Here is a 24,626-nt window from a genome sequence, read left to right on the forward strand (position 1 = left end):
CCTGTGATCAACAATTATGGGGTCGAGCTGGTGATGGCACGGCGAGCGATAGTGAAGCTCACGGAGGAATTGGCGTATCGAGACTTTCTCCGTCGATACGAGGGGCGGACATTACCCCTGCCGGATGGTGCGGGCACTGTATCACTCTCTGATCGGAGTGGTGCCCTCACTTATGTTAGTGTGCATGGGGCTCCATTGGAGTTTCCGGAGGGTCTGCTATGGCAGTACTTCGGCCGGTATGGCGCAGTGGTTAGTGTGCGGGTGAACGTGGTGTCTTCCAGTCCCCTTAAGGGTGTGAGGACAAACATTCGCACCCTGGGCATTCGGCTCCGGGAAGATATTCCGTCCTCTGTGCGTCTTATGGGTTACAACGTTCGGGTGTTTTATTCCCGCCAGCCTCGGACGTGTTATCGTTGTGGCCTCTTGGGCCATCAGGCTGCTGACTGTTCTGCGCCTGCCGTTGCACCCGTGAACCTCTTCAGTGAGGAGGATTTTCCGCCGCTTCCTGTGAAGGAGGATTCGGTGGATGTGGAAGTCTCTTCAGCCGCGGATGTGCCCCCTGTGTCGCCTGTTGCGCCGCCTGAGGCACCCCCTGTTGTTGTCGCCTCTCCTCCGGAGGTTGTGTCGTCGCCTGGTGATCGTCCTGCTCCGACTAGTGTCCCTGGGGTATTTCAGACTGCCTTCTGCTCGCATCCCCCGTCTTCCAGTTCGTCCTCTGCTGCGTCTGGCCCTGTCCCTGCACCCTCGCCGTCTGTTCCGGCTGTGCTGGGTGATGGGGTGGCTCCGGCGCTTCCTCCTGTGCTTGGCCTGATGCCCCATGTGGTTGAGGATACTGCCATTCTGCGACGTGCATCGGTTCGCCCGGCTTGTGTTGCGCATGTCTCTGAGTCAGCCTCCGGGTCTGATGATGTGCGGCCAGTGCCTAAGCGTTCCCGGCGTTCGTCTTCAGCATGGGCTGATGTTGGCGACTTCGATGCTTGTGGATCTGACGGCGACGGAGGGGTGGCACCGGTTGCATTGCATACTACGGTGACAGCGGAGGTGCATTTGCCTGAGGATGCCGGTGCCGGTGTTTCGGCCTCCGCTTTAGATATGGTGTCTGCGGTTCCTGCTTCGGGTGCGTCGCCTGCCTCGGATGGCTCCGGTTCTTCGTGGGGGGTGGTTCCCCCTGCTGAGGTTCACGGTGAGCAGGGTGGCCTGGTGATGGTGTTGAAAATGGCTGCTCGCTCTGGGGGTTCTGTAGCCCCTTCCTCGGTCCCCGTTTCATCGGCTGCGGTCTCGATGCCTCTTCCGTCTCCGGCCATCTCTTCCGCGTCTCCTACGGTCTCGGTGGAGGCGTTACCATCTCGTTGATTGTCCCCTGCTCCAGTGCGTACGGCGACGCGGCCGTCTCGGCAGCCCTCGTACGCTTCAGCGGTGTCGTCTGCTACCTCGAAGGACGTGGTTTGCGCTCCCCAGCCTCGTTATGCGACTTGCGTCGGTGAGCTTAAGGAGTGGCCGTTTCCGCCTGATCTGGTAGTTCCCGAGTTTATGAGTGGCCCACGTTTGCAGGGGGATCGTCCCCCTACTGACAGAGAATATTTGATTTGGGAGGCCTACAAGCGAAGGTATCCTTGGGCTTCGGAGACGTTTGGTCCTGTCTCTGAGAAATGTATTCCTCACTCATGATTCCTTTGTGTATTGTGGGTTGTTTCCATTTGTGTGCATGGTTGTGGGGTGCGGGCCGGGTGTGTGTGAGTGGTTGGGGCGGGTTTGTTTCCCGGTTCCTGCGTGCTGCGGTTTGTGGTTGTGGGTTTATTTGTGTGGTTTGTGTGTGTGTGTGTGTGTCCGGTTCCTGTGTGGTCCAGGGTTTGGTTTGTGTGGATGTAATGTTCTTGTGTTAGGATTTGTGGTTCTATGTTATTATTCTTATTATTGTTGTTATTATTGTTATTATTATTTTCATTTCGTGTTGGTGCCTCTCCGTGTGTGGTTGCGGTGTTGGTAGCCTTGTTCTGTATATTTAATGTTTTGGTGTGTTATTTCTGTATTGTATTCCACTGTGTTTAACTTATTTGTTGTAATTTGTTTGTAATTATTGTTGTTTTGTGGTCGGCCCTTCCGGCCGGCGGTTTTGTGTTTAGTACACTTGTTCCCTTATGTTTTTGCACGTTTGTGTTGTCATTTTGTTCTGTTCTATGTTGTATTTGTTTACTTTTATTGTACTTATAAGCATGCTTTCATGTAAAATTAAAAAAAAAAAAAAGTGGTAATGAGAGCACTGGGGTCATTTGCAACAGTAAATAAGTGCTGTGCAGTATTCTAATACTTGGAAATTAGAGTACTTGCCGTGTGTGTGTTATTGCAAAGGGGTTGTTATTTGATGGTGATTGTTGCTAGTGTTGAGCAATCACCGTATGTGATTGCAGTTCAGTAAAGTCATTGTGGGTAGTGTTCTAGAGGGTTCATGTCCTGTATGTTATTTTACTAGGTTCTGCAGTATTGTCATTGCAACCGGATTGTAACGTAAATAACTGTGATTTGTTAGTGTGATTTGTCATTGTCGTGGGTGAACTCGGCTGTAGACGAGTACTTGGGTTTTATATTCTCCTGTTTATCTGGTAGGACATCGAAGTCCAGTATTCAGTGAGGTGATTGTGAGGCAATTAATATAACGTAACCAAGGGAACGCCCATTGCTTTAAGAGAATTTGTTCTCTGATAATTTGAGTAACGTAGAATACGTTTGGGTTAATTTACTTTCCTGCAAGCAGCTACGGTAGTGTCAGGGAGCCTAGCCATCAGCCAGATAAGAATTAAAGTATTGTCTGTCGTAATTAACGGTCAGTGGGCCGGGTAGTTGACGTGTTTCAGGAAGTCAAAGTAATTAATCTCGATCCTTGTTTGATCGACTCACATGAAGGCTCCATTGTTCCATTAACGTAACGTCGTTATTTATCTGTCCGGAAGTACCGGCACTTGATTGACTCGTGGGAGGAGTAACGTCATTTTAGAATAACGTAAACGTGGTGCTAATTACTGTTATTAGCCACCTGAATTGGTCTGAGTTTGGAAGGCTTAGACGGAATTCATACCTCAATGTAAATTGCTGAGCCAGTGTGAAAGGTTGTGTATTTAATTGTTTAATTTAATTGATCTTTTTTTTTTTTTTTTTTTTTGAGATATATACAAGAGTTGTTACATTCTTGTACAGCCACTAGTACGCGTAGCGTTTCGGGCAGGTCCCTGGAATACGATCCCCTGCCGCGAAGAATCGTTTTTTCATCCAAGTACACATTTTACTGTTGCGTTAAACAGAGGCTACAGTTAAGGAATTGCGCCCAGTAAATCCTCCCCGGCCAGGATACGAACCCATGACATAGCGCTCGCGGAACGCCAGGCGAGTGTCTTACCACTACACCACGGAGACTGCACTGGTCTTGAGGATAATAATTAATTACTCTTAAGGTAATCACGAGTGAATGCCGTTCTCTTAGCACGTTGGAGATTGTAAATCAGAGTTTACCATCGCTGAGTGATTAGTAACCGAATAACGTAAATTAACGTAACTAGTAAAGAGATTAATCAGCTCTCTGGTAGAACAGGGATTAATGGTATTTACTCACTGAATGCTCGACGGGTAGCGTGTTGTGTAATTTCCGCGTTACTTGTGACAGTTGTAAGAGTTATTAAATTAACGTAAATGTTATTTTGTTATTAGCGTAAATCAAATTGTTATTGATTGTTGATCGTCCGTGGGACGGAGTGTTAACGTAAGGATTAATTTGAGGAAGGGTTGCTGGAGTTGCCAGTCAACCCATTAGTCATTGTTTTCATTGAAAGGCTACTGATTTGATTGCATTGCAACCACTATTACAGGAGCAGTCTGCACTGAGGCGTAGAACTGGAGGTTACTGGAGACGTGTTTTAGAACCCACTGTGTCATTTGTTGTAATTGTGATTATAGATCTGTTAGTTCTTGCTTGCTTGTGGATTCCTCTGTGTTCACGCTTATGTTCGAGTTAGTTCATTATGCAGTCCGAGGGGCTGGTGTCTAGCTGTCATTGATAGTGTCACAGGAAGGATTTCGAGTTACGTCTTTGATATTTCTTTTTATTTTGTTGTAGTAGTTAGCACTTTATTGAATAAACTAAGTTGTTATGTTTAACACTGTCTTTTCGTTACACCCCACACATTATTATTGTTATGCAAGTGTTTCTTCACACTCGACTATAAAAATTGAGACTGATTCAGAGTTGTGGACCAAATATACGGCACCACCTAACAATACATTATTGTTGTGAGAGCCCGTGACCTACTCGTTAGATTCCCTTCGGCGAATGACGAAGGTCCAAGTAGGGGGGGGGGGATTTCCATTTTTATTGGGGTCTCGGCGTTTGCTCGCGCCTAGTCAATTGTTCATATATGGTCCCAAAGTTAGGAATGAGCTGCTTACTACACTGGTGTGTTAGCTAAGCAAGTCCTTCCTCAGGCGACCTAATTGAATATCACGACAGGAATAAAGGCTAAAGAATAAAGAAAATTCTTTGAAATTTTCCGAGCTCAATTCCTTATACCAATTTTATTTATTCCACTTCATAAACTCTCACAGTTTTATTGTCATAATATGGTTTAAATTGTCTTTCTACTTGCGTTCTCTCCATTGTGACTGGTTCTTTTACCCTGGACACAGTTTTAATGACACCGGATCTAGACAGCACTGAGAGAGCTTAGACAGCACTGAGAGAGCTTAGACAGCACTGAGAGAGCTGTCTTCTCCAATCTGACAGACTCAGACGTTACAATCAGCATCATCCGGAGCTCATTGTCCATGGGGATATTTGTTTAGCTTTCCACTTTCATGAAAATTAGGCTGCTCAGCACTTGGGACACAGTGTGGCCAGTGTTCAGATACACAGAGAGAGCAGTAACTTGGGCAGAATGATTGGTAACAAATTTATATTTATATTTATTATGACTTTAATATGATGGTAATTTGTTTACATAAGACGATGAATGCCAGTAAACAGATAAAGGATTAGTCACACATCTCAACTATGTAGACAGAAGCCGGTGATCCAAGAGTGTAGGTGTGATGGCAATGCCAGCGGTCTCCAAAAGGCATCACGGCAGTGAATTTATCTGGCAGGAAGACCCAGAAAACTGAAATACGTTGAGGTAACCGCAACGGCCCAGATGGTTACTGGATGTGTATGGCTTGGCACCACCGGCATCACCAGAGCACGACGACACCTGTGGCAAGGTCAGCAAGGTTTAGTGGGATGAAGGAAGTCCGTACATAGTCAAGAGAAGCTTTAAGGTGGCACAGAGGTCAGCAAGGCTCACTGTGATCAGAAAACTCTGTACATAGTCAACACAAGCTGGAAGGTGTCACTGAGGTTAAGGCAGCATGAAGGTCAAACAGCACAGAGGTCATGATAGGTAACATTGTCATTGTAAACATTAAATAATTGCATATAGTATGGAATAAGAGAAGGCTCTTATATTAAAGTGTTTAATTACACTTGCGTTGAGTAAAGTGTGACTGAACAATATATTGTTTTATTAGTTAATTTATTGCGCTCCTGCAATATTTTATGATGGTATTATGGTCTACAAAGTTACACGTGACTCGAAGAAATCGAGTCATCTGTTTATCTGAAGATACTTTGGGTAAGGTCGAAACTGATAACAAAATGTGAAGAATTAAATGGATTATTGCAACCCAACCTATTTAGGTACTATTTATAGTAACGACGACCACCATCGTACATACATTGACGTAAAGGAGAAATAGAAATTAGAAATCGCTACTACTGAATTTGGAGAAACCGGAAAAGGTTTTGTATTGATGTTACAAAGAAAATTTATCCTAACCTAACCATCCTTTGCCTAATACGCGCTATCTGAGGCCTAATATAGTACATATGTGTGCTATACTAGGCCGAGGAATATTTAGGCTTGGTTTTTACCTTTATTTTTTATTTTTTGATGGAGTGGGCCGGGGGTGGGGCGGAGGGGGCACTATAAAGTGAATAGTACCCTATAATTGTCCAATAAGTCTAGGTATGTTCGATGGTCCACATAGTTACACAAAGTACTATATAAATAGGAGGATGGGTTGAGTATTGACATCATACACAGAAAAAAAATCCATTAAATATTATTGTATAGCCGTTTCCCAATGACGACTACGATGGAAGAAGGAAAGTGATGGGGACACGCTACCTTTAAGAGCACGAAGCTTGTTACTAGTAACAGAAGACTCGTGATCCTGCCAATGGGCACGGATTAAGGATCAAATAACTGGGTAGAAGTCGAAAAAAGGAACACCTTTGCCAGAAATGGAACTAGTGTGGATACAAGGAACAAATGGAACAAGAGCCTCCTTTGCGGCAGCAACCGTACGTTCATTTAAGGATACACCAATAAGGCTGGGAACCCAGCAAAACTCGACTGTCTTAAAACTGCTGGAGATAAGAAACAGCCAATGTTGAATTTCTACGACAACAGGATTAAAGGTCTCCAGAGCCATGAGGGCACTGCGAGAGTCAACTACAACAACAAAGGAAGATTGACACCGAGAAAGCAATTGACGAAGGCCATACAAAATTGCATAAAGTTCGGCCGAGTAGATGCTATCTCAAGGGGTAGGCGAAACATATAGGTGTAGTCAGAATATACAACGGAGTAGCCTACACCGTCGGCCAGACAGACCCATCGATGAAGACGGAAATGGAGCGGGAATATGAAGAAAAGAGTGCAAGGAAAAGGCGTTTCAGAACTGTAGGAAAGGTAAAAGCTTTCTGTCATGTGGGTCAAGGTTCCACAAAACTTAGGAAGAGGGATCCTCTATAGGGGAACGACACGAGGAGAAATATTAGTAACACAAACCGAGAAAGAACCTTACAAGCGAGACAATCATACAGAAAGAGGTGAAAGGGAACAGAGGCCCACAGGACGGTTAATGGTCAAAGTACGACATAAGCATGAGTGAGGGTGTTTTAGGGACAGCGCAGAGTAGCAAAGACAGTAGCGATCACGACGATCTTGTAGAGACAAGATGTTGGTTTCAACACGCAGGTTCTGGGTAGGAGTCGAACGAAAGGCACCAGAGCTGAGGCGTAGCCCAGTATGGTGAAGAATATCAAGACGACGAAGAGTTGAGAAAAAGGCAGACGAGTAAGCATCACAGCAATAATCGAATTTCGATAGCACGAGAGAAGAATGTAAAGACAGGCGAGTCCGCCTATCAGCTCCCCAGGCAATATAGGACAAGACCTTAAGCAAGTTAAGGGCCTTAGAGCATACAACACGGAGGTAAGTGATATGGTCAGGGTTACCAAAACAAACGAGTGTCAAAGATTATCCCCAGTAGTTTAGCAAAATCCTTTTACAAAAGAGGATTAACATAAAGCGACAGAGGGAGTCGAAGAACGAAGCCATGATTAGTGGTCAAGGACGATACATCATCAATCGCAAGTTGAAGCTGCCGTTGGAGCAAAGGCGAGTCATCACCGTGACAGCAGAGGGTAAGATCTTCAACATAAAGAGCAGAGATAATGTCGAAGGGAAGGGAGGAAAGAAGACCATTGAGAGCAACCAGAAAAAAGAGTAGTGCTCAGAACACTACCTTGGGGCACACCTTCGTATTGCCGAAAAGAGGCAGAGAAAGCGATACCAAGCCTAACTCGAAAGGAACGACGAGTGAGGGAGATTACCACAAAGGCCAAAACAACGTAGTTGGGAATGAATATTGTATCTCCACATGGTGTCATAAGCCTTTTCCGGGTTCAAAAAGGACTGCAACCCTGGAGGTCTTCGCAGCAAAGACAGTACGAATAGAGATCTACAAGTTCAAAAGGATATCAGTCGTGCTGCGACACTTGTGAAAGCCAAATTGAGAAGAGGAGAGGAGGTGATAGAGTTCCAAGAACCACATCAGACGGATATTGACCATACGTTCAAAGAGTTTGCAGATGGCACTATTTAGAGCAATGGGGCGGAGGTCTTAAGGGAATTACCCTAGAGAACCAAGTTTACGAATACGAAGAACAACCGTCTCAAGCCAGTCCTCAAGGACTGACGACGACTCCCAGACACAGTTATAAACAGTCAGTAAATACTGAAATGTGCATGGAGGGAGGTGGCGAAGCATGTCATAATGAATATCATCTGATCACGCCGCTATAGAACCGAAGAGGGCAAGGGCAGAATGGAGTTCTGAGAAAGAAAAAGAGAAAGGATCGCTATAGGGAAGCTGAAGACGAGTGTTGAAAATCTAACGGACAAGATTCGAGAAGGGACTTACGAGTAAAGAAAGAAGGAAGATGAGAACCGAAGGAAATAAGGGAATTATCAGGGGAAAGCGCCAAGCCATTACGACTATATAGCACTTGGAAGGGATCAGGATAATAATTTGGGATGGGACAAAGGCAAGGAATGGTGCCCAACCGCTTAGACGGTCGGGGATTGAACGTCGACTTGCACGAAGCGAGACTGTCGTTCTACCTTCCACACCAAATGGTTGGACATTGAGAACTGGAGTTAATAGTCGAAAAGTGTGAACCCAGTTCGATCCCGACCGACACTGGATCTGCCACAACAGAACCACAAAGGTGAAGGACTGGCGGGACATCTGGAACAAACTTAACTGCGCGCTATCATGTGGATTTTCTTCCAGATTAAGGACAGTGGAGTGTCAGATGTAATGGTGGAAACGAAAGGTCTCGAACCCATACTCTAAGCTGTATGGATGGCCGTATAGGCCACTGTACTCGCTTTCTGAAACAAAGTAAAAGAATTGGGCGTCCGTCGGCGACGGTGCTTCTTCCAGACTGCAGGCTTACAGGGGACAGTCCGAGCACAGTCATCATTCCACCAGGAAACACACTTCTGCCGTCCCAGGAGATAGAGCAATGAACAGACCAGAGGGCACCATCAAAATCTGTGTCATGAAAGAGGAGGAAGGCTTGGGGAGAGGCAGATCAGAGAAGTCGGAAAGAGTAGCGCATAAGCTGAAGAGGTTCCAGTCAGACTTGGCAAACTGCCACCATGGGAAGGAGAAGAGTGAATGAAAAGGGAAGGCGACAAGGATGGGAAAATGGTCATTGTTATGTAGGTCATCAAGAACCCGCCAGGTGAAGTCCAAATGAAGAGAAGACGAGCAGAGAGAAAGATCAAGACAGGAAAGGGTGCAAGAACGGGAATCAACATCAGTAGGCTCACCAGAATTCAGAAGAGACAAAGAAGAGAGGACAAATGATTAAAAAAGGCGGCCCCGGGTGTTCGTCAGAGCATCACCCCAGAGGGTATGCCGACAATTAAAAATCACCTAAAAGGAGATCAGGCTCTTGTAAGGAGTCCAACATGTCTTTAAGATCAGGAAGAGAAAGCTGGACATTTGGGTGGAGGATAAATGGAACAGACTATAACGAAGGAATATCCTAATGGATCCAGGGCGCAGTAGAGTTATGGGACCCAGCAAAAGCTGGAGGGGGAAAGAAAGCGAGGAATAACAACTGAAGTAAGCTGGACGAACCCCAAGTATCGGCTCCTGGAGATAAACACAAAGCTGTGAAAAATGCGTGATCAAAAGTTGGAGGTGTCGTGGAAGTTGGCATAAGAACCACGAATATTCCATTGAAAAACAGGTATTGACAAAGAAGAGAGAACATAAACAGAGATAACAACGGTGAAACAAGGGCAAAGAAAAACACAGTAGACTATGGAAGATCAGGACTAGGATCAGTGAAATTGGGATGATGGGGCATAGGCAAGGCTAGCAAAGATAATGTAGGCAAAGGAGTGGGAGGACGGACCAGAGATGGACTGACAGAATCCGGAGTGGGAGGAGGCATCGGAGAAGGACGGTCAAGGCAATCGGGGACAGGAAGGACAGAAACAGGAAAGGGAACCGGATCAAGGGCAGCAACCAAGAGAAGATCAAGGACCAAGGAAACCTCCGTAGCAGGAACACATGACTCTGCCATTGACATGGGGAGGGGTAGCAGGAATAGTGTCAGAGTCGAAAGGTGAGGAATATATTTAAGCCTTCTTACCCGCCAGGAAGGAAGAAGGAGAAGAACTAGGCTTACGTTTCTGGCGTAGAGACAGGCGTACCATCAGCAATGTACTGGACAACCGTCTCAACAGTTTTAACACGAGAACGTGAGCGGTCAACGTGAAGAGCGCTGGGAGGAGGATGGGCAATAGCCCGAACAGATAGTCGGTGAGGAGGGCCAAGAGACCGAGGGGAGGACTGGGGAAGGAGTGGGGCGAGAAGAAAAAGAGGACACAGGAGACAAGGAAGGAAGGAAACGCCAGATGGAGAACCAGGATTAAGATCCTCTGGCCCAGAACGCATAGGAGCAGATGAGGTGGTGGTGGAGGTGTCGTGGTCCAAGGCCTGGAAACGGCTGCGAAGCTGAAAAAGAGGGACAGGACGAGAAGGGGAACGCAACACATGAGCAAAAAACATCCCAGAAAAAGAGGGAAGATGGCGAACCTGTTGTCTTGAATCAGGAAAAGACAAATGATAACGATGTTTTAAATTGAGGATGGCTTCCTCAAATTTGTAGTGCACACATGCGCAGGAGAAGGCAACGTGGGCGTCACTGCAATTGATGCAGAAAGTTTGGGAAGATGGGCACTCTGTCTTAGAATAATCCGAGATTCCACATAAGGGGCAGAGAGAGACCTCACTTGTGCATCTGAAGGTACCATGCCAAAATCTCCACACCTGCTGCAGAGGCGAGGAGAGGGGATGTATTCCTGAGTGGATCATCTGGCACGAGCAAGAATTACGGAAGATGGAAGGAACCTACTATCAAAACTGACCTTCACAACGCGAAGAGGCTGACGACGACGACGACCATGAGGGAGGGTTGAGTGAAGGTATCGACTAGGAGGACAGAATCGGCCTTGGGCCTCAAAGATATACTAAATGTCCTCCTGGCAGTCTTTCAGTTCCGTCACCAGTCACAACATGATGCGGGAGAAGAACTGTGTCAATGCTGGCATTCAACTGGGAAATTTTGAAGACCGGAACAGGGGTCTTCCCATTGCAGGACAAAGAAGCCAAGCGGTCAGACTATTCCTGAGAAGGAGCTGCAACATCACGGGTACCAATACGGGTGGGGTTCAAATTGACACACGTATCCACCGAATCAACAAGGTGCTTATAGAGGAATAAATCATCAGGATGAGTAGGGTCGACATGACTAGGATAAAAATGCTTAGTCCACGAAGCAGGACCAAACAAAGCCTGGGAAGAATTACAGTGGGAAGGAATCATGCGAGTGCGAGTGCGGAGGTGACGACGCCGAGCACCCTTGGTACGAGTGGTAAGAATTTACCATTGTTAATTACAATTATTTATATAAAGCTTTCCTATTTGCATGTACCTAGCAATCGTACATTCTTGCCGTAACTCATTTGTTCAGTGTGAATTTATGCTTAGTAAACATTAATCGTCTTCTTTAATAATTATGTGCTAGATGAGTTACCACAGTTAACCATTTTATGTAAACCAAGGCTACTACCAGAAGTGAGGGGGTAAAAGCTACAGTTGTGACAACTAGAGATGGAGCCACGCCAGGTGATGAGGTGGTCACCACTGGGTGCTTGGGGCTTTATCCCGCCACAGAGGTGGGAGGAGAGTAGAGAGTCAGTCGGAAGAGTAATAGAAGTAGCAGCGTCAGGGCCCAATGGTTCGGTGGTTAGAGAGCCCGGCCTTCCAGCACAGTCCGACTCGTCAGAGTCGAACTGTGAGTCGGTAGGCCTGGTTGCCTCCCCACGAGTCTGAGAAGTTAAAGGAGGGGGTCCGAAAAGGCATAAAAACGAAAAGAAAAAATCATCCAAGAATAACCCCCTATACCCACCATGCAGCCACAATTTGAGGCTATACACGATACCCTACAAGACGAGGCCTCACAGGGGTGCATCAGGAATATCCACCCTGCAATGGTCACCTTAAGAGCCGTCAGTCCGTCGAGATCGGGCTCAGCAACTAAGGCAAAGTTTGACAATAAAAGCATCCCACTTGCAAGCGATGAATCACAATAACGTGGCTAAAGTATGTTGACCAGACCACACACTAGAAGATGAAGGGACGACGACGTTTCGGTCCGTCCTGGATCATTCTCAAGTCGGATCATTCTCACAATTGACTTGAGAATGGTCCAGGACGGACCGAAACGTCGTCGTCCCTTCACCTTCTAGTGTATGGTCTGGTCAACATCCCACTCGCTCGACAAAAAGACCACAGTTCAACGGATGAGAGAGTGTGCCTCTCCAAACACCCGGCGTCAAAACAGAAGATGACGTCAGAAAGGACATTCAAGATTGGCAAAAAGTCGGCAAGAAGGGAACAATCTGAAAGGAGACGAAATGGGGGAGGAAAAACGAAACATGAGGAAGAGGAAAAAATTACCCGAAAATTGGAGAGGATAGATGAAGGAGCATAAGACTTCAAAAAGACAGAGGACAAGCCGTCCCAAAGAGCATCACACTCCGGCAGCCGTCCATTAAGCCCCCTCGTGACGGCAACGGGCTGGAAAGGGATGAGGGGTATGAAGACTAAATCACACACCAAAAGATGAGGAGACGACGACGTTTCGGTCCGTCCTGAACCATTATCAAGTCGATTAATATACTTGGCACTCACATTATTATCCTGGGAAAAATTGTTGATGTCTCTCACAGTGTCTGTGACAGATCATCTGTCATTCAGCAAGTAACTCTTCTTCGTGGTCTCATCCAGTAATATTTTTTTCCGTTAACCTTTGGAGGAAAGTTTAGTAAAACTTTGGTTGGAGGAGAATGTCTCTTCAAAGCTGAAGTGTGTTAAACTAGGAGTTCAACGCGCGAGCTCTCGACAGCTTACTCATCCCGCTAAGAAGCTGACCAGTGCGGTGTGATAGGTAGGTATTGGCAAGCTTGGGAAGGATATCTTCTGTCTCGATGAGGTGAAGTGAGGCTGATCTTTGAGGTAAATCTTCTGGCGAAGTCACCTGATGATGTCCGACCTTCTCTTCCTCCATCTAATCCTACATATAAAGCATTGGTCTGCTCACCACCCATGATGAAGTATGAGCTCTCACCCATAAACAAGCTATTATCGCCTAATTTAGCTAACGAACTCATTACATAGAGTACTACACTCCTCACAATACAGACGATTTTCTTGAAAACCTGATAGACTGCATAAAAAAACAAAGAGATATAGCTTAAAAAGACGTAGAAAAACACAAGTTGATGGCCAATCACACCCGTCACCTCAAGTCTTACATGAATATGTATACCTGATCACCTTGTTCACCAACATGTAAATAGGTACTGGAAGTTAGGCAAGTATTGTGGAATGCAACCTGGGGAAAGTTATATGCCAGGTTGCATCTGCTAGGATTATCATGAAGGATAAATCTTATTAAGTTTATCATTCGCTAGATAAGGCTAATAAGGGACAATTAGAACCATTTAATTAGTTTACTGATGCAACTTCCCGCTCCTTTTCCACTGTGATGACGCGTCTGTATGTTCAACTCTGTATATCTATTGTCACGGCCGTAGATGTTATCCCTTCTGTGGTTTACTGTTGACTTCTCGCCTGACTAATGTCAAGCACATATTCTGAGCCAGCTTGTTACCTCTCTCCTGGGTTGACGTATGGCCTCCAGCCTAACCCAGCAGTGAGGGAATGGGTTTGCACTAGCTCACTTCCACTTGTTTTACATGCCTGTGGCAGCCGATGCACTTGTCAAGTGCACGGGCCTAAGTCTGTTAACCCGTACCCGAATCATCTTGTGTTTGGGCTCATGTGAGAGCCCCAGTCATCAGGATTCCAGATATGCTACCATGGCCGTGGTAGCACGTTTGTAGACAGAGTCAGAGCCAAGAGCATCTTTTTATTGTATAGCTTGGAGGGAGACGAGATTTGCACGGGAACCGCGAGGCTTGGGAGCGTGGAGCCTGGGGTGGCCACCAACCTCGCTGCCACCCTTGTTCCCATGGCAACAGCAGCAGCCATCTTGGGTCGGCCATCTTGGAGTCGCCTTATGGCCATAGTACCTCGTCTCTGATTGGTTGAGTGGGAAAGGCACCTGTGTGCCTATTCCTGAGTGTTTTTTTTTTTTAGGAGGACGGGAATCGCCGGCGTTCCTCTCTCAAGGCATCATTCTGAATCCAGCCGCTAACTTTGCCTGACGCTCCCTTTGCTCATTCGGCCAAATTGAGTATAGGGCATCGTGGTGGCTTGGCTACTCTACTGCTCCACCTCCACTTCATCTACGACATAGTCTGCAGCGGAATTCAGTCCGGCGTCGTCTTTCGAAGGGAAGAAAGACTTTGAGTGGGAGTGTGAGTTGATATGTGGGCGTGGGTAAGTTGCATACGAGGAGCAACAGAATCATGGGTCCCCACACAAGTGATAATTATAGACGTTCTAATTCCTGCTAGTGCTCCGTAGCAGTCGAGGGAACGGGAAAATTCTTGTCAGTGTTCAGGGCAGTTTTCCCATAGAAATTAGTGAAAGACGCTAGAAGTGAACGAGACGTCTATTTACGAACGCACGGCTTCACTCGGTGGGTGTACAAACCATGCCGTGTGTAGTTTGGGAGGTTACGAAAATGCGCCGAGCCATCCGTGTGCGACCACCACCGAGCAAGGCTATACCAGCTTAGCCTAGCCACTGACCATCCACCTACAAGCAAGGGGCCTGTTTAGGGGTGGGGCATTGGGGTGTATGGACGTGAGCCAGCTGTGTGAATGAGAGTTAGTACCCTGTGCGTGTTTTTGGTGATTTAATATGTTTAAGCCTGAATTCGAGATCAGGTGTTCCGTCGCATTGTTTCCAAGCACCCAAAGGGGTGAGGAAAAGTGCGGGCACATGAGATTTTCACCCTTATTGACATCTTGTCAGTCCAGAGGGACTTACGTCTGGGGTAGGAAGACGTACATGTATGTGTGTGGGTGTGTACACACGGGAACAGATTTTACATAGATTAGCCAAGGACTGTGAGAGATGTCCAAGTAATATTTATATTCCACTCTGGTAGAATTGTTGTTAATTCATTCATGTTGTTGATCTCGTTCCATGTGATCCATCTTGCAGGTGTAGAAATCCAGTACTAGTCGTTATAAGTGCACAGGTAACAGAGTCAGTGTGTAACGCCAGGGATTCCTGGCAATTGATTATTGTGGAATGATAACAGTGTGGTTATTTCTTATGTTGTGTTCCCAGGGCCGTGACAAGTATGATTTTATATATATGTTATATGGCTGAAGTGTTAACGTAATTTAAGTAGAATTTTTGTGGTGAGTGACGCAGCTGTCGGGAGTGACAGCCGACTGCTCTGTCGAGTAACGTAAATGCTCGGGAGTCATTATAGATCCGGGGGATCACTAATCACTCACCCAAGTGATTTAAGGAGTGTGTGTGTTCTCCTTAGTGTTCTCATTAACGTTTGAAAGCTTTAGGCTACAGGTGTCAGCAGGTACATAAATATATATATAATCGTAGTGTCACGAAGCCCAGTGTTATTAGTGTGTTGTTTACTGTGGTTATTGAAACGTGTGGGCCCGTGTTCTAAGAGGTAATTAGAGAACTGTTGGTCATTTGCATCCGGACAGTAAAGTGTTGGGCAGTGTACTAATATATTTGATATTAGAGCACTTGCCGTGTGTGTTATTGAAAGGGGTTGTAATTGTTGGTGATTGTTGCTAGTGATGATCAATCACTGTGTGTGTTTTGCAGTTCAGTAAATCATTGTGGGCCGTGTTCTAGAGGGTTCATGCCTTGAGTGTTATTTACTGGTGTTCTGCAGTTTTGCATTTGCAACGGGATTGTAGAGCAAATCACTGTGATTTGCTAGGTAATTTATCATTGTCGTGGGTGAACTCGGCTGACTCGAGTACTTGGGTTATATTTTCCTGTTTATCTAGTGGACATTGAAGTCCAGTATTCAGTGAGGTGATTGCGAGGCAATTAATATAACGTAACCAAGGGAACACCCATTGCTTTAAGATAATTTGTTCTTTGACAAGTAGAGTAACGTAAGATACGTTGGGGTTAATTATCTCCTAGAACAGATGCGGTAGTCTCAGGGAGCCAAAGCCAGAAGCCGAACAAGAATTAGAGTATTGTTTCATGTAATTATCGGTCAGTGGTCAGGTAATTGACGGGTTCCAGGAAGTCAAAGTAATTAACTTCGATCCGTGTTGATCGACTCACACGAAGGCTCTATTCCATTAACGTAACGTCGTTATTAATCTGTCTGGAAGTACAGGTACTTGACTGACTCGTGGGAAGAGTAACGTCATTGAAAAATAACGTAAACGTGGTGATTAATTATCGTTATTAGTCACCTGAATTGGTCTGGTATGGAAGGCAAGACGGAATTCATACCTTTGTGTAAATTGCTGATCCAGTGTGAAAGGTAACGTAACTGTATTGATTAATTATTGATCTTCGGGATAGTAATTAATTACTCAAGGGTAATCACGAGTGATTACCGTTCTCTTAGCACTTTGGAGATTGAAAATTGCAGTTAACTATCGTTGTGTGATAGTAACCGATAACGTAAATTAATGTAACTAGTGCAGAGATTAATCAGCTGTACAGGGATTAATGGGGATTACTCACTGAATGCTCGATGGGTAGAGTGTTGTGTAATTTCCGAGTTACTAGTGACAGTTGTAAGTTTCTTTGTCTGTGAGAAGACAAAATTTAGTTAATGTAAATGTTACTTTGATATTAACGTAATCAATTTGTTATTGATCGTCCGAGGGACGGAGTGTTGACGTAAAGATTTAATTGAGGAGGATTGCTGGAGTTGCCAGTCACCTCATTACTCATTGTCGTGTCATTGACAGGCTACTAATATGATTGCATTGCAACCGCTATTGCAAGTGTAGGCTGCAAGTAGCATAGAGGACTGATAGGAGGTTGTTGGAGACGTGTCTCATAGCCTACCGTGTCATTGTTGCAATTGTGATTATAGATTAGAGTGTCTTGCTTGCTTGATTGATTCCTCTGTGTTCACACCGCATGTTCGAGTTAGTTCATTATGCAGTCCGAGGGGCTGGTGTCTAGCTGTCAGTGAAAGTGTCACAGGAAGAATTTCGAGTAACGTCATTGATATTTCTTTCGTTTTTGTTGTAGTAGTTAGTACTTTTTTGAATAAGCTAAGTTGTTATGTTGAACACTGTCTTTTTGTTACACCCCACACATTTTTAGTGCACTGCAAGTGTTCTGTCACACTCGACTATTAAATTGAGACTGATTCATGAGTTTAGAGCTGAATATATAGCACCGCACAAAAATAAACATAGTTGTTAGAGCCCAGGACCTACTCGTTAGATTCGCTCTTGCGAATGGCGAAGGTCAACAGCCTAAGTGGAGGGGATTTAATCTTTTTGAGGTCTCTGCGTTTGCTCGCGCCTAGTCAATTGTTCTTATATGGTCCCAGAGTGAGGAATGAGCTGCTTACTACACTTGGTGTGTTAGTTAAGCAAGTCCTTCCTCAGGCGACCCATTTGAATATCACGACAGGAATAAGGTTAAAAGGGTTAAGGAATTTTTTTTTAGGAATTATCCAAAATCCAAAAACCAATTCACTATTCCAATTTATATTTTTAAATTCTCACACCAGCTATTATCTCTTCCCTGGTTGCCATATGGACTCCAGCCTAACTCAACTAATATCTCGCACCTCGTTGACGTCTAGCTTACAACCTAACCTAACTATATAACGCTTAAATGACTATCTGCCTTACAGCCTAGCCTATTACTACTTAAATCACTGTCGTTTTGCCTCCAGCCTAACCCAGCTATTGACTCTCAGCTGGTTGAGGTCTGGCTTACAGCCTAATCCAGATTATACTATTGATTGCTTACCTGATTAACGTCGGTCTCCCAGCCTGCGCCGTCGTTGGATAGGAACGCCTTTAGCTCAAACCAACCATTCTCAGTCTGATCACAATCCATCTCCATGTCGATCATCCAGTAGTGTTCACCGAACCTACCACCACAAAATGCTACTAATATTAAACATGAAACAGTAGATACAAATATCACGGTGTCATCTGAATGAAATTAGTATAGATTATTAACAAAAGCATATATATTTTTATAGAATTCTGTTTTTTTTCAATGTGTTTTTTCTGCATACTTTCATAAGTGTTTTCATAATGTTGTTGTCGGTAAAAAAAGTCTACCCTATTTTCTTATTCTTAGTTACAATATGCAACTACTTGCGTTGCTGTTCTTGTACTAATCCATTAACGAATACTAACGCAAATTAATTTAGTATGTCGGAATCCGACACACACACACACACACACACACATAACATAGTATTCCCTTTTCGTATTCCCTTCAGGAAAGGAAATGGGAGATCCCGTGACGTCAGAGACAACACGTATATTTACAATATTCTAATATTGTTTATACAACAGTCTTGTATTTAAATTTAACAAAAAAGTAATCAACAAAACTGAATATAATTACTAACACCAAAATGTAGCTTGATTCCCTTGTTAATGTAAAATTACTTGAGAAGTGGAACCAGGCCCTCAGGGCGTCGGCCCGACACAAAGACTTACTCTCACCTCACAACAACAACAAAACAACAATGGGGGCTCCAGAAGTGTTGAGTACTAGTCGTCTTGGATAGACTTACTCTGGCCCAAGCAACTACCACGACAACACCACTACTATTCTGGAGCAATCCTGTATCCGGCTTACCAAGTATATTATATTTGAATTATAGTGTGCACATTTTTTCATTTATAAGGTAGCTGGTTAGGATGTTTGGAGAACCCCAACACGAAGTACGTGTACCCGAGATTACACCCACCTATTTCATGCCATACCTGTAATTGATATGTTTAGGGAACCTTTATTAATTCCTTGCATTCCATACAGGTAAATGAGCAGCTTGGAAGCTCTGACAGCATTAACAGGAAGCAGCTCTGACTTGGAGCAGCAAGAAGCTGAGGATAGTTGAACTTCACACATAATATACCTAGCTGTTTGCCAAGGCTTGTAAGCTTCCCGGCCGCCATTACGTGGCACAAAGAGGCACAGGGCCACACCCAGATTGATACTACATTACACAGCCTTAGCAGGCCCCTTCTACAGGATCAGCTACGCCCTCTTTTGTTATAGAAGTATTAGTATTCATAATTAGTAATTATTACTAGTAGATTAGACCACCATATGTGGTATGATATAATAATAAGGTGGACCACCATATGTGGTATAATAATTATAATAAAGGGTAAACAATTGGTAGTTTAAGAAGGAGCCATCTCAAAGTGGTATAAACTACAAATTGTCCCCCCAACAGTGTGTGAGATAATTTCAGGCAGTTTAATCAAGTACATACAGTTCACTCAATTAATTCTTACTTACTAAGAAAATAAATAAGACAGAACTTTATCTTATTAAAGTCAATTTAAAAAAGAGAATAGCTGCCTGGAGTTTTTCCCCACAGTAACGCGTTCAAAGAAAACGCAATTAAAAAAGAAAACTGTTACAGCGCAATTTTCTTCTAAAATAAACATGGGATATTATTGCCACGCCATTAAAATATCTACATCAAATATATAATAATCACTTAAAACATCTAGTCCAGTATTAGAATAAATAAAAAAACTGTTCTCCGTGACTGGATCAAATAATTTAATAATTAAAATCTACGACTCCCTCACTTCGTCCATAAATAGGCAGAAAATATAACCGGCGACTAGTGACGTCACTAGGTCCGGGAGGAGGAGGAGGTTGATGCCATTGTATAGACAGTAAATCTCTCGTGAGAAAGCACACTAGGCAGCTACGTTCAGATGCGTGATCCGAGCCATCATTACGTTTTTCTGCTGCCGCTACCTCAAAATAATGGGAGTTCTTCGTTTCCGGTTGTGTAGAAATTTTGTCCTTTATAACTGAGCTCTTTAATATTAGTATAGCAACCTGTGATGAGGTGAGACAACACCCAAAATCGGATGAGCCTCTCACAATCACTTATCAAACAATATTAATTCATCAATAATTTGTGTGCCATATCTGTGATTAGGAAGTTATTTCCAGTAGCTATATTGTATATCTGGCAGATCTTCTGTGGAGACCACAAGAAATTGGCGACATCTACCTGTTGCAACACGTGAGGACGTATTGACGCCATAGCAATCAGGCTAAAATCTGGCTCATTGCCCATGCGTCCCACTAGAAATCAAATTGAAGCCATCTAATCAGATAAGGCTATAAATCATTTATATTAACTAAAGTATGTTAACCAACTAACCAATTAGTATAAGTTTTCATACCAATCGATAATTTTCAAATGATAGGCTACAATTATGTAGCCTATCATTCCATTCCCCACCCCCCAAACTTTTGTCGGGCTATGACTTGAGGGAGAATTTCAATTAATACAGTCCACTCAATTATATATACAGTACGCTAAGCTATCGTAGTAAATAAATAAATTAATTAATTATAAATTATATATTAGAAATCAATTAATTAAAATAAATTAAATAAATCCTAAAACAGACAGAGAGAGAGAGAAATTCTCGATTATAGAATAGCTATACATACACACACACACATACACACACACACACAAAGGTTTTCAGGTTGGGCTGGTACAACAAGGACAGAAACCGACTTGTAAAGGTGGTGTTTACAAACAAAACCACGAAGGAGGATATTCTCGAAAGGAAGAGTCGACTGCAGCATGTGATGAGATACAAGAAAGTATTCCTGCAGAGGGACAGGACGAAGGAGGAGAGAGCCAGGGCAGCAGAGGCAAGGAGGAAGCGCCGGGAGGGAGAAGCAAACCAGGAAATCACAGCCCCCAACACAACAGTCCTAGAGACAAGAGGCGAACCCAAAACCAGCATCCCAGCAACACCAGAGGGAGGGCAACCCCACCACCCCCCTCTGCATAGAAACCCTCCCTTCCCCTCACCCTACCTCCCCCCACCCAACCCTCCCTCCCCCCACCCAACCCTCCCTCCCCCCCACCCCATTCTTACCCTGTCATCCCTTCCCCTTTCCCATCATGTCCCCCCTCCCACCTTTCCCCCCTCCCCCTTCATCCCATACCCTCCCTATCCCTCCTCCCCCCTCACCCTGTATCCTGCATGTCCCCCCTATCTCCTTAACCCACACCCTACCTGTCCCCCCTTCCATGAAACCCCCACCCCTCACCCCAAACTCCCCTGAAACCCTGCAAACCACCTCACAGATCATCTCACCCACTAAAAAGCTTCCCACACCAGCAGGATGCTCGCCAAGAAAGGGACAAGAAAATGAACTGAAGAAAGTGAGTTTCAAGGCAATGTACACTAACATAGATGGAATTACAAATAAAACAAGTGAACTCGGAGAATGGGCACTAGAAGAAAACCCAGACATAATAGCACTCACAGAAACAAAGCTAACAAACACCATAACAAAAGCAGTGTTTCCAGAGGGCTACTATGTAGTGAGGAAAGAGAGAGAAGGGAGAGGAGGAGGTGGTGTAGCTTTGCTACTAAGAGAAGGCTGGAGTTTCGAAGAGATGGTAATTCAGAACTGTGAAGGTTTCAGTGACTACATATCAGGTACCATAGCAACTGGAGGACAGAAAATTATAGTAGCAGTCATATATAACCCCCCACCGAATGTCAGAAGACCCAGACAGGAATATGATAGAAACAACTTGGCCACCATCAATATAATAGAGAGAGCAGCTTCTGTGGCTAGCAGGAACGGATCCAGGCTACTAATCATGGGAGACTTCAACCATGGAAAGATAGATTGGGGGAACAGAGACCCACATGGAGGCCCAGACACATGGAGGCCCAGACACATGGAGAGGTAAGCTGCTGGATGTGGCAACAAGAAACTTTCTAAGTCAACACGTCATGGGACCGACAAGAACGAGAGGAGGGGATGAACCAGCCTTGCTTGATCTGATATTTACCCTAAATGAGTCGGATATAAGGGAAGTTAAGTTGGAAGCCCCCTTGGGAATGAGTGATCATAGTGTATTGAGCTTTGAGTACCTGGTTGAGCTAGGAATTATCACCCCCAAAAAAGAACTGGGAAACAAAGGGCTGGCATACCGAAAGGGAAACTATGAGGAGATGAATAAATTCCTATGGGATATACATTGGGACACAGAACTCGGAACCAAGTCCGTACAAGACATGATGAACTATGTCACCCAAAAATGTCAGGAGGCTGTAAGCAGGTTTGTCCCAGCCCAACAGGAAAAAACAGAGAAGCAAAGGAAGAATCCGTGGTTTAATAGGGAATGTATGAAAGCAAAGGAGCTGAACAAAAGGTCATGGAGGAACTTCCGTAATAACAGAACACCAGAAAGTAGGGAGAGATACCAGAGAACCAGGAACGAGTATGTTAGTGTGAAAAGAGCAGCTGAGAAAAGGTATGAAAATGATATAGCTAATAAAGCCAAGACCGAACCAAAGCTACTACACAGTCACATCAGGAAGACAACAGTGAAGGAACAGATGATGAAACTTAGGGTGGGCGAGGACAGGTACACAGAGAATGACAAAGAGGTGTGTGAAGAACTCAACAAAAGGTTCCAGGAGGTCTTTACAATAGAACAGGGAGAGGTCACGGCGCTAGGAGAGGTGGCAGCAAACCAGGTGACCTTGGAAAGGTTCGAAATTACAAGAGATGAGGTCAAGAAGCACCTATTGGAGCTGGATGTGAGAAAAACTGTTGGGCCGGATGGAATCTCACCATGGGTATTGAAAGAGTGTGTAGGAGCACTTTGCTTGCCACTCTCCATAGTGTATAGTAGGTCACTGGAAACGGGAGACCTACCAGAAGTATGGAAAACTGCTAATGTAGTACCAATATTTAAAAAGGGTGACAGACAAGAGGGACTGAACTACAGGCCAGTGTCCTTAACTTGTATACCATGCAAGGTGATGGAGAAGATCGTGAGAAAAAACTTAGTAACACATCTGGAGAGAAAGGATTTCTTGACAACCCATCAACATGGGTTCAGGGAGGGTAAATCTTGCCTTACAGGCTTGATAGGATTCTATGATCAGGTGACAAAGATTAAGCAAGAAAGAGAAGGATGGGCGGACTGCATTTTTTTGGACTGTCGGAAAGCCTTTGACACAGTACCCCATAAAAGGTTGATGCATAAGCTGGAGAAACAGGCAGGAGTAACTGGTAGGGCGCTCCAGTGGATAAGGGAGTACCTAAGCAATAGGAAGCAGAGAGTTATAGTGAGGGGCGAGACCTCAGAATGGCGTAAAGTCACCAGTGGAGTCCCACAGGGCTCTGTGCTTGGACCTATCCTGTTTCTGATATACGTAAATGATCTCCCAGAGGGTATAGACTCATTCCTCTCAATGTTTGCTGACGACGCCAAAATTATGTGAAGGATTAAGAGAGAGGAGGACAGCTTGAGGCTTCAAGAAGACCTGGACAAGCTGCAGGAATGGTCGAACAAATGGATGTTAGAGTTTAACCCAAGCAAATCTAACGTAATGATCTAATGGTTTGGTTGTGGGAAGAGACTGTCTCTTCCCACAACCAAACCATCGCCAGAGAAATCCTAGTAAACAACACAGAAATCATCGATAGATACAGCGATAGCAGGCGGCTTGGCGTTTGCGAGGCACTACACATTAAGAAGTCAACACCAGCAATCAACAGCCAATTAATGCACAACTATATTCTACCCACCTCAAGACTCCGCTCCAATATAGAAGCATCAAGGAATATGGACCAATAGGCTTTCTACAATCACTTCCATTTCAATACCCATTGTTTCGTGTTCTGTCTTGTGTTGATGAAATTAATACCCTATTAATGCCACCTCTTGTTCTGTCTTGTGTTGATGAAATTAATACCCTATTAATGCCACCTCACTCAAATGTAGATATAAACAAAATCGGAGATGTGTAAGTTCTATTCAGTTGTGTATTTGTAAACTAAAGTCTTTGAAAATGTAATAAGTTTTACGAAACGCGCTCGTATCGCGTCAGACTAGAAATAAAAATGAATTTTGGAGAATTGATTTTTGAATTACCTCCAACAGTGAAAAGAAATGTACGAAAGATCGAGAAAATTCGTGTTAGAATTATTAATCTTACTTTTTCGGTCATATAATATATATATATATATATATATATATATATATATATATATATATATATATATATATATATGTCGTACCTAGTAGCCAGAACGCACTTCTCAGCCTACTATGCAAGGCCCAATTTGCCTAATAAGCCAAGTTTTCATGAATTAATAGGTTTTCGACTACCTAACCTACCTAACCTAACCTAACCTAACTTTTTCGGCTACCTAACCTAACCTAACCTATAAAGATAGGTTAGGTTAGGTTAGGTAGGGTTGGTTAGGTTCGGTCATATATCTACGTTAATTTTAACTCCAATAAAGAAAAATTGACCTCATACATAATGAAAAGGGTAGATTTATCATTTCATAAGAAAAAAATTAGAGAAAATATATTAATTCAGGAAAACTTGGCTTATTAGGCAAATCGGGCCATGAATAATAGGCCAAAAAGTGCGTTCTGGCTACTAGGTACGACATATATATATATATATATATATATATATATATATATATATATATATATGTAT

General features: G+C 44.2%; 1 protein-coding gene across 1 annotated transcript in view; it reads right to left on the reverse strand.

Moving 5' to 3' along the window:
- Positions 1-4,934: 4,934 nt before the first annotated feature.
- Positions 4,935-24,626, reverse strand: part of LOC123756878 (alpha-amylase) — a gene marked incomplete at its 5' end in the record, with an annotated part of 75,560 nt that continues 55,868 nt past the window's right edge. The window contains 2 exon segments of the mRNA XM_069331989.1: positions 4,935-5,231; positions 17,875-17,998. Coding sequence (XP_069188090.1) covers positions 5,103-5,231; positions 17,875-17,998 — 253 coding nt within the window.

This window comes from Procambarus clarkii, chromosome 26 (genome assembly GCF_040958095.1).
Source record: "Procambarus clarkii isolate CNS0578487 chromosome 26, FALCON_Pclarkii_2.0, whole genome shotgun sequence".
Classification (NCBI taxonomy): domain Eukaryota; kingdom Metazoa; phylum Arthropoda; class Malacostraca; order Decapoda; family Cambaridae; genus Procambarus; species Procambarus clarkii.